Source organism: Sphaerodactylus townsendi, linkage group LG01 (genome assembly GCF_021028975.2).
Source record: "Sphaerodactylus townsendi isolate TG3544 linkage group LG01, MPM_Stown_v2.3, whole genome shotgun sequence".
Classification (NCBI taxonomy): domain Eukaryota; kingdom Metazoa; phylum Chordata; class Lepidosauria; order Squamata; family Sphaerodactylidae; genus Sphaerodactylus; species Sphaerodactylus townsendi.
Window position 1 is genome coordinate 88,179,548 of NC_059425.1, and position 10,129 is coordinate 88,189,676.

Here is a 10,129-nt window from a genome sequence, read left to right on the forward strand (position 1 = left end):
TGAAACAGCTGGCTCAAGTAAAATCCAGTGAAAATGGAAATCGTGTGGCTGGACTGGGGAGACAGGCAGGGAAATGGAAAGCTCCCAACTGTTGATGGAGCTAACTCTGTTGCCAGCTGTCAGAAATCTGGGAGTGTTGCTTGATGCCTCCTTATCTATAGAGGCTCAGGTTACAAATGTGGCCAAACTAGCATCCAGCAATCACCAGGCCAAGTTACTGACCCTCTACTTGTCATGCCCTGACCTAGCTACTGTAATCCACATTAACAGTCACATCCAGGCTAGACCAGTGGTGGCGAACCTTTGGCACTCCAGATGTTATGGACTACAATTCCCACCAGCCCCTACAATTGTCCAAGCTGGCAGAGGCTGATGGGAAGTGTAGTCCATAACATCTGGAGTGCCAAAGATTCGCCACCACGGGGCTAGACTATTCTAACTCACCACCTTGAGTCTTCCAGAAAAAGGCAGGGTATAAATGAAATAAATAAATAACTCACTCTATGCTGGTCTTCACCTAGAAACTCCAGCTGGTTCAAAATGTGGCTGTACTGGTCTTTATGGGGACCTCATGGCGTGAACAAATCCATCCAGTGCTCTGTCAGCTGTAGTGGCTTCCAGTGAAGTATGAGTCAAGTTCAAGGTTTTGATATTAACCTTTAAAGACCTGAGCAGTTTGGGACCTTCATATCTATAGGACCACCTTTCCAAATACACCCCCAGGAGAGCACTTTGCTCTATGAAGAACTTATTGGAGGTCCCTGACCCAAAAGATATCTGGCTGTCCTTTTTCAGCTCTGTTTTTGGCTTGATGGAATGCACTGTCAAATGAGACCCAGGCCCTGTGAGACTTGACCCTGCAGGGCCTGCAAGTCAGGGCTATTCTGCCAGGCCTACGGTTGAGGGCAGCGACAGCATTCAATCAGAACTGGCTTCCCTTTACTCTTACCCTCTTATTTTAGAATTTGTTAGGATACCATGGGATACAGATTTATTATGAGGATGCGTTTTACAATTTGTTGTTTTACAATTTGTTTGGATTGTTATATGCCACCCTGAGCCTGTAAGGGTGTCCTATAAGTCAAATGATAAATAAACTAACAAATAAGATAATTCACCTTGAGTCGCTGTGAGAAAAGGATGTAAAAAAATTAATAAAATAATCCCACTGTGTTTATATATGCTGTGAAGTCAGGAAAATCTTTCTATACATCCATAAATTGAGACAAGTCCATCACCTGCTACCACTCTATACACTAGCTCCCAGCAGTTTCACACATACAAGTGCCTTCAGTCCCACCCACCTCACAGGGTGTTTGTTGCAGGGGTGGGGAGAGGGAAAGGAGATTGTAAGTCCCTGTGAGTCTCCTTACAGAAGAGAAGGGAGGGAGGGATATAAATTCAAACTCTTCTTCTGTACAGGAATTTGGTTAGGTGAACTGGTCTTCATGTTTTCACTGGAATCTGCAAAGCAGTCAGCTACTTCCTTGCTTTTAAAAAAAATACATACACACCCTGTAAATTAATGATAGAAAGTTTAATAAATTACTGTTCAAGTGTTAATTCTTTCAGTTATAGTAGTATAAAAGTTATGATATTAATATTCTACAAACTCTTTATACAGGTTTCTTTGATTTGTAAGAAACAAGTTCACAAGCTGCAATTTAATGAATATAAAATATTGATGTTGATATGAGTTTGTGTGGTATTTCTTCACATTTGCTACCCGTGAAGTTTGCATAATAAGTTAACTAAATGTTACTTGTGTAAACTTGTTGAGCCACACAAAATGAGGCAGACTGTTGGCTTGTTACTGTATTTGAGTATAAATATACAAAAACCAGTCCGATTATATTGGTTTCAATAAGTAACGAATACTGACAATATCAAAAGTGAAAATGAACTGGATCACTAGAAGAAAAAGTTAAATTCACTAATACATGTACAATAAGCCTCGACTGAAGAGAAAGGAGGTATGATAAAGCAGCTTTTACAGAATATCTGAGATACTGTTAAGAAGGTACATCTAGTAGTGTACTAGAACCGGCTCCATAGTTTCGGATGTTCAATGATTTTTTTAAGCCAAGATTCCTGTTCTCTATTACTGCAAATGCACATACTCTAGGTAGTTACATTAACTACCATTTTACATGTCAGAATGTTGATTTCTTTCTTGCATAATCCAAGTTTGCCAACATGTTCAAGCTGAAATCACCCAGTGCATAAATTAGACTGATGTGGTCTGTCAGATGTACTTTAGGACACTTCAAAGCTTGTTGCATGTTGCTTTCCGAAAGTAAGATTAGCACAGTGTGAAACCTGGGTTGACAGTACACCAGAAATAAACAGGTTGCAGAGTGCATTTCCTCCAATACAAGGCAGGGATGAACTTAAACGTTCCGGTAGGCACTGATGATGTCATGACTACAAGTTCCCTCCACACTCCGATCCTGGCAGTGGCACAGTATTCTTAGAAATATTCTTCCTCTTCGTCAAAAAAACCATTTTCCAGAGCATACACACAGTCTGCATTTGATACAGCTTGGCAAGCACCTTTATATTCTTGTATTGATTCATAAAGGGAGTAGAGTTGACACAGTAGTGACATATCTAGCTGCCGGAGGCCAACCTTGTAGAAGAGAAACACAATATTAGTATTTATGGCTTACTTTAACTTGGAATATGCTGGTCAATGCACATTTCTTTATCTACAATGACTTAGCCCAAAAGAAGCGCTGTTGTCCCTGGCAATTATGCAATACAACAAGATAATTAAATTGCCTGGGAGATTCCATCCTACTGAAGTAAAAAGATGAAACAGCTTTGGGGAGAGCAACATTACACAGGACGCAATGTGGCAAAGCATTCCTGATGCTTTACTCATGGTACCATGCCCTCTTTAATAACCCGAGATCGCTGTAGTCTCAGGCTGAGACATTGTTTTATTAAGGGCAAAAGAAAGAAAATCATGCAGTAGCTTTTACTGAGGCCAACCCAAATGACAGAGATGGAAAGTCAGGCACTGCTGGTCAGACCTGTGTCTCAGAATTAAGTTCACACTGATTTTCTTATTAAAAAGGAAATTGGGGGCAATTTAAAATGGTACACAGCCTCCCTTACTCGGGTTCCCTCTGAAGCTTTCCAGCCCTTTTTCTCTTGGGTTTTCATACAAGTATGGTTCATGCCTTCTAGCTTGTGCCTATAGGAGAACACACTGGGCAATGCCTATGTCAAGCAAACAACCATCCCAACACTGCTGTCCTATTTATACTTTCCCCACTCACAACCTAAGGGAAAATGTTCTATGACATCAGAATTTGGCTAGATAAAGAAACTGAAAATATGCTGCCCCTGGGCAGCACAACAAGGGCACAACTTAAACTAATAAATTGCAATTATTTCTCAGGGTTGCTTCCCATAACACACTGGGTTGGCTCCTATATTTCTGTCAAGAAGGCAAGGTCATGGAAAAAATTTCTCAGCTTTCCCTTCATTTAAGAGCCTCCTATTCATCTGAAAATACCACACCTGGGTGTTGGGGAATGTTTCAGAAAAGGGATTCCATGTGGCTCTCTGCCATGCAAGTTCTTCTTACTACAGTTCCTCCATATGCCACCCCCCACCCCCTGGGCGACTTTTTAAGGGATACGGAGGGAAGAAAGGATTGGTGAAAATTGTTTCCATGAACTCACTTCATGCCATGATTATAGAATCCAAAACATTGTTTTATGCAGTGGGAAAAGCATGTACTTTATCATGTAGCTTGGAAAATGACACAAATGTTCTTTTCGCAGTCAATGCACAGACTGTTCAGCAAGTACAGTGGTGAAATTAGTTGTCGTTGGATCTTGTTGAAACATGGATCATTAGATTCATCCCATATGGGGGATTACCCCAGACCGAAAAGAAACAGAAAATTATGCTGAAAAAGAAAATATCTTATTCTGTCTTGTCTCTGAAGCCAACAGAAATAGAAGAATTGATTAAATAAAACAATTTCCCACAGGACACTGAACCTACCCCCAGCACTTCCTCTGAACTGGGCACACAGCCACTGTCTGTCCAATCTTAGCATGCTGGACAGCTGTTGCACTGGGTATGTTAACACTGCACATATAGCAGGCCTACCTGGTGTGCACTGCTGTTCAGTTTAGATGTCTTACTGTAAACAGGCAACTAAGCTATTCTACCCTGCCACCATTACATTCAAGTCAGGTCTCACACAGTTCTTCCCAAGCTACAGCTTTGCAGCATATCAAACCTTATCAAAGCAAGTACCTTAAAAAAATAGAAGGGGGGGGAAGGAAGATGGGTTCCTACTGTCAATTTTTGAATCATTGGCTTCAGCATCTGAGATCGTACTATACCGCTTTGTGTAACCTTGCAAAGCTGATATATTACGAGATGTGAACTTCTTGTATGCCCCTCACTTAGAAAATTCCAGCAAATGGACAAAATTAGGTTGCAAGTCTGGACTTTAGTACTATACACAAGAGAACGTAGGTAAAGGAACACTGCATCAGAGGTGAGCAGCTGTTACAGGTATCTGAACGGGGTGGAAAGCTTAAGAAGCCAAGCAAAAGAAGAAAGAGAGGGAGCAAGCTGAACTATTCAGTGGCAACAATGCATTTAAGTTGTGCATGGCAACCCAATAAAAATAATTACTTTAGTACTATCATAATGTTCACCTGTATTAGTTTAAGCTAAATAACCAATTTTAACCAAACTGTGTTCCTTTCATGTGGCAAACTGAGTAAAACCAATTCAAAAAGAAGATATGGGTAAGAAGTTGCACAAAAAGAGATCCAACAATTTTCAGACAGGAAGGAAAGAAATCCATAGCTGTTATGAGAAAGTCAGCTAAAGGTAATACCAACTGAAACCAAGAATAGAGAAGCTAAGGGCAGGTAACAAGACATGGCAGGTTAAATTCAGAAAACAAAGCAGAATGGGAGAAAGAAAAGATACTCTACTTATTTTAAAGAAGTTGTCCAGTGATTCTGTACTTGTGGTGACAGAAGAAAATCCAGGGGAACAAAGAATTGAGGGTTTGACATGTTTTGTAATGCATCTGGATTGCCTGCTGTCAGAGGAAATGCTGCTGCTGCCCTAATTTGGAGCAGAATAAGGACCTATGATGGCACTGCCCAGCAGTACAGGCTCTGGGTGCCCAAGGGTGGAATTTAGGCTGCACTGTGGTTAGAACAACTTTAGCCTTTGAGATCACATTAGTGAGGGGGTTGAGATCTAGAGTGTCAGTTCAAATCATGTCAAGGGATACTAGGGAGGACCTGGATGATGTCACAAGACCAGGAGATGTCTCTGGCTGCATACTTCTGAAATGGCAGTGGTGGTAGGTGTGACAGCCCCTTCTAGGCTTGTGATGGGATTACCAAGGAAGTTTGTTTCGTGAGGGATACTGAAAACTTTGGTTATTTGTACTGCAAACCTGTCATTACTCATGGCCACAGGTGTGAAGAGCTTTGGTGGCTCATACAAAAAATTCTTAATTAATGTTCCCCAGGAGAATTCAGTTAAGCAATTTCCTCTTCAAAGCAACTGATGAAATACATGACTTAATTGACAGACCCTGTCTTGGTATTAAAAATGGATCAATTAATTCACACCTCTGACTTCAGAAGGCTAGAAGATCTTAGACATAGGTCTCAATTAGGCAGAGTCTATGGGGCAACAGCCGCACCCTGTTTACATTGCATTTAGAAAACGAATCCCCCCAGAAACTGAAAATTCATTTCCACAATGCCATATTAAAATTAATTTGCCCAATAAATAACACTAAGCATGTTAAGTACCTATGATTGGTAGTTCTCAGAACCTTCAACAGTTATTCTGCTTGATTTTCAAAAGCATTCTACCAAAATTAATACTGGGTAAAGTGTAGACAACTAGGAAAGTCAATCCTGTAAACAAAACCTGCCTAGTAAATGTTGTGATGTGACACCATCCCATGGGTCAGTAATGACTCAGTGCATGCCCAGGGGGGGAATGCCTTTAAATATTGGAAGCAAAATTCTAAATCCCAAGAATTTGGGTGCTTTGAGGCCTGTGATAGTTTACTATACTTTTTGGAGAGTCTCTTCAGAATACGCTCTGAAGTCATCTACAAACACTAACCATATGCTTCCCGACACTAGCATGAACGCTGAATTTATTTTATTCATATTGTGAATTTAATTAGTTGCAGAAAAACATCTTGTATCAGAAAAGATGCCTTAATATTACATTTTTAAAAGACCATATACTTCTGGACAGTATTGTCCCACCAGGGATACTGCGAGGAGAAAATAGCTTTTAATCACATCTTGAAATAGCCCGATTTAGAGCATTCACATGCCATGCATCTTCATGAGCTCTGCAATCCAAAGGCTGCTTACTACTCATTAGAACTTCCTCCAAAAGGAGACAGCCAGCTTCAAAAGTATTTAACTTGGGTGTGCCAGGATGGCACAAATCATTTCTGTCAGAAATGTAATGTCACTGATTCAAAACAAAGAAGCACTATGTACCTAATTATCAAACTATGCTCTGTAGAGAGCAAAATAGCTTAATTACCTATAAGCTTTCCCTCCCTTGTTAAAGACACACTTATTGCTTCATAGCCCTTTACATCACTTTAGATTTTTAAAAAGGCTTTCATGTGATAATATTTATGCTGAAGGCCATCCTTGAATTTTAAAGCTCATTTATCCCATTTTACATTTGTGTATATGCTCTATCAAATATGTCAGTATTTTCATTATGAACCCATCCTCTCAGTCTAGAAAAAAACATGTTCAGTCTTCGGTTTCAAATGTACAGCCAACATCAATTGGTATCCAAAAAACAATCCTGGGAGAAGAAAACCTGATCAGGTCAATTAACCCACACCTAAAAAGAAGGGAAGTCAAAAGTGGGGGAAAAACAGCCCACTATAGGCAAATTCCAGTCTCTGGAGCAGAGCAGCAACTTCTATAACCACATGCTAAAGACAGCTTTTTGTGTAATCTGCAGCTATCAACACTTTCTCCTAAGGAAGAATGAAAAATAGATTCCAGCCAGAATAGCATTTCAGGAAGAATTAAGGCATCAAGCTACATCCCTTAGTTTAAAGAAAATTGCTTGAGAAAGCTATTTTAAAAAGGAACCCCCCCCCACCCAAGACATGTAAGACCAATGGAATTTAACTGAAAAACGACTAGTAAAAAGTGCCTCTTGAACACATACTTCAGATCCTATCAGTAGTGTTTTCTGGCTTGCCGAGCTGCTTTCTTTGTTATCTTGATACCACAGGAGAGACATCTCAGTCACAAACCCCGGCCAGATCTCAGATAAAACAGCAGCAACTTGGGTAACCACCACAGGTCTACATCCAAAGAAAACTCAAGTCATTCTGGACACCCAAGGAGCCTTGGGCTCCCTCAATCTATAGTTTCTCTTGCTTCACGGCAACTCTTTGGCAAGTGAAAGTTTAAGTACTGTGTGCCATATGGCCTTGGGACTGGCTATTCAAAGAGAAACCAAGGAAACACTGAGTATATCCGAACCCTTGGGTACAACTTAAGCCCCCAGTGTATACTTCTGCATAATCAAAACAGCTTCCTATTACCATATTAGCTAACTAAAGAGCAGAATGTTGTTGTTGTTGTATTGGACAGTGATGTGATGAACAGGCATTTTCTTTTGTTTTTCTAAATGTTCTTGTTGCATGCATCAACCACTCAAATGACTGATGAAGAGTCTTGGGTAATGTGAAAGTTTGTCCACTAATAGAAGATGTTTTAATTAACAAAATGTTTTAATAAAAATCCGTTTTAATTAATAAAATTTATATCAGTATTGTTTTTAGATTTCTTTTCCCTTAATAGATCAGCATTGCAACTGTCTGCCGTTTTTCTTGAGTTCTTAAAATACTGTTTTTGTAATCCCCAGACTAGCCCTAAAAGATAGGCCAGTACAATTATACTTATAATGCAAACATCAGCATGAAGCCAAAGGGAATAGTTGCAGCTCCTGAGAGTTGAAGCACAGACTTTCAGGGTTCTCAGATCACATTTTTGGCTTGCGGTCTTGAAATTACAGCATATTAACATCAACAACAACACTGTTCTTGAGGCAAAGGAGATGTGAGAAAAGGGATAATATTTTTCTCTTTTAGTTCCCTGGCCATTTCATACAGTGAGACACAAAGTTAGACACAGTATCAAGAAAACATAATTTGTTCAGCATTCAGTTCCGCAATAAATTCAAAGCTACATGGCCCATTAAAAAGTAGGGCTTGTTTTAAATGGTCAGTTTATTAAGGGATGCCAGGGCATATCTAGCTAGAAATCAGAAACTGTGGTCTGAACATCCTTCTCTGGAATGTCAGATCACAAACACTTCATTGTGAGAATTAAGGTCTATTTCACATAAATAAGGTGTGATTTTAGCAGGCATCCAGACAAAAGGTTGTATAGGCACACCTTCAAAGAACGAGTGTACTATGCAAGTTAACAGACAGGCTTTCTGACCATGCACATCAAACAAAACATCTCCACTGCCTGCAACAAAATGAGTGGCCACAAGATAGGATATTTTCCACATCTCTGAATTGGCCTCACAAGAGTTTTCATGCAGCAGCATCCCTATGGCTTTTCCTTAGCTCCTGAAGAAGTGGAGGTTTGTGAGATCTCTTCCCGCTGGACTGTGGAGCTACCGGTCTTGTTCTCTAATGGGTTGGTTTGCACAGTTTAACAACTTCTGGTGGGCTTTTTAAAAAGACTTTGAATCATATGCTGCATGTTCCACTTTGAAAGATTTTTTTAAAAGCCCTCGCAGCGACACAATAGGAGAGAGAGGTGAGCTTGAAAGATTTTTTTAAAAGCCCTCGCAGCGACACAATAGGAGAGAGAGGTGAGCTACAAAGAAGACTATCCGGCCAACAGCTGTTTTCTGGACAGGCACTCTTTTTTGCCAGTGTGTGGTACGTAAAGAATTGGGAGGATGAACTCTGCATACGCTCATAATTGCTGTTTCCTTAACCAAACGGAGACCTGCACTTGCAATCAGACCGTGCAACTAAGACCAAACTCCAATCAACATACATAAAGGTCCAGAGAAGTGCACCCACCAGAGGGCGAGGGGGCTCGTCGCCCTCTGTCCCCCCACCCCGCCCGGCCTAGGAGTGCTTGGGAGGGTTCCGTGGCGTACTCACCATCTCTTTTCGGAGGAGGGCCAGAGCCGCGTCCAGATTCGGCGGTTTGGGCGGCCGCGGGGAGCCCCGACCCCCTCCGTTCCGGCTCAGCTCATCCTGGATGCGGGACTTCTGCGCGTAGAGCCGCTCCAGGTCCCGCCAGCGCCCGCCCGGGCCCCCACTGGAGGAGGAATTCAGCAGCCCGCTCAGGCTCTTGGGCAGCGGAGGCAGACCCGACGCCCCGCCGCTCACGGGCAGCCCCGGCCCGCTCATGCCGCCTGGCCCGACGACGACAGCTGAGTCGGAAACAGCTCCTCCTGCCCGCTGGAGCAAAACAGGCTCCTTCTGTCCGGCCCTCGGCTGTCCCCGCCCCCCATCGCCCCGCCCCGCGGGAAGTAGGAGGGGCCAGAGAGGCGAGGTAGGAGAAAGCAGGACTCCATGCAGAAAGAGAAAGGGGCGGGGCCTTCAACAGATAAAACGTGTATACAAAAATGACCACCGCCCACGCTTGTCAGCAGCACAGAATGCTTCTAAACGCCCCCCCACTTATTAGGGTGTCACCCACTAGAAGCGTGAACTGGCTTAACAAAACTAAGTGAGGGGTCCCTGCACTTTTCGTGATAGGATCTGAATTTTACATAGCTGCGTTTCCTCCTGTACTTTCTGCATTTCAGGACTCCCCAATCCGGCTGTTTGGTTTTATTTTCCCCCTCTTCCATAAAATGTCTACGCAGTGAAGATCTGCTCGTTGCATCTGAAGACGTGGGCTCTCTAGTCCATGGATTGTTATACCGGAATAGAACGCAGTTAGTCTTTCAGATGTCACGCTTCATTACTTAGGAGAAAAATATAGTCAGTTTTATTATTTTTATTATTATTATTTATTAGATTTATTAGACCACCCTTCAGCTGTATGACAGTATATGTGAGAAAGAAGAGGAGGGGGTGCCTGAAAGG

The 10,129-nt window shown here is 41.9% G+C and overlaps 1 protein-coding gene across 1 annotated transcript; it reads right to left on the reverse strand.

Moving 5' to 3' along the window:
* Nucleotides 1–1,518: 1,518 nt before the first annotated feature.
* On the reverse strand, nt 1,519–9,533 carry FAM89A (family with sequence similarity 89 member A). Its single transcript, XM_048486526.1, has 2 exons — nt 9,194–9,533; nt 1,519–2,629 (listed from the first exon to the last, which is right to left on the reverse strand). The coding sequence occupies exons 1-2, from the start codon at nt 9,443–9,445 to the stop codon at nt 2,471–2,473; spliced, it is 411 nt and encodes a 136-aa protein (XP_048342483.1). The 5' UTR covers nt 9,446–9,533; the 3' UTR covers nt 1,519–2,470.
* Between the last annotated feature and the right edge of the window lie 596 nt (nt 9,534–10,129).

Bases quoted from the DNA above. Each gene is read 5' to 3' on its own strand.
- FAM89A (XM_048486526.1), bottom strand. From the start codon at position 9,445: ATGAGCGGGCCGGGGCTGCCCGTGAGCGGCGGGGCGTCGGGTCTGCCT. The intron at 2,630-9,193 runs GTGAGTACGCCA...CTCTTCTACAAG, and splicing joins CCCTCCTCCGAAAAGAGATG to GTTGGCCTCCGGCAGCTAGA.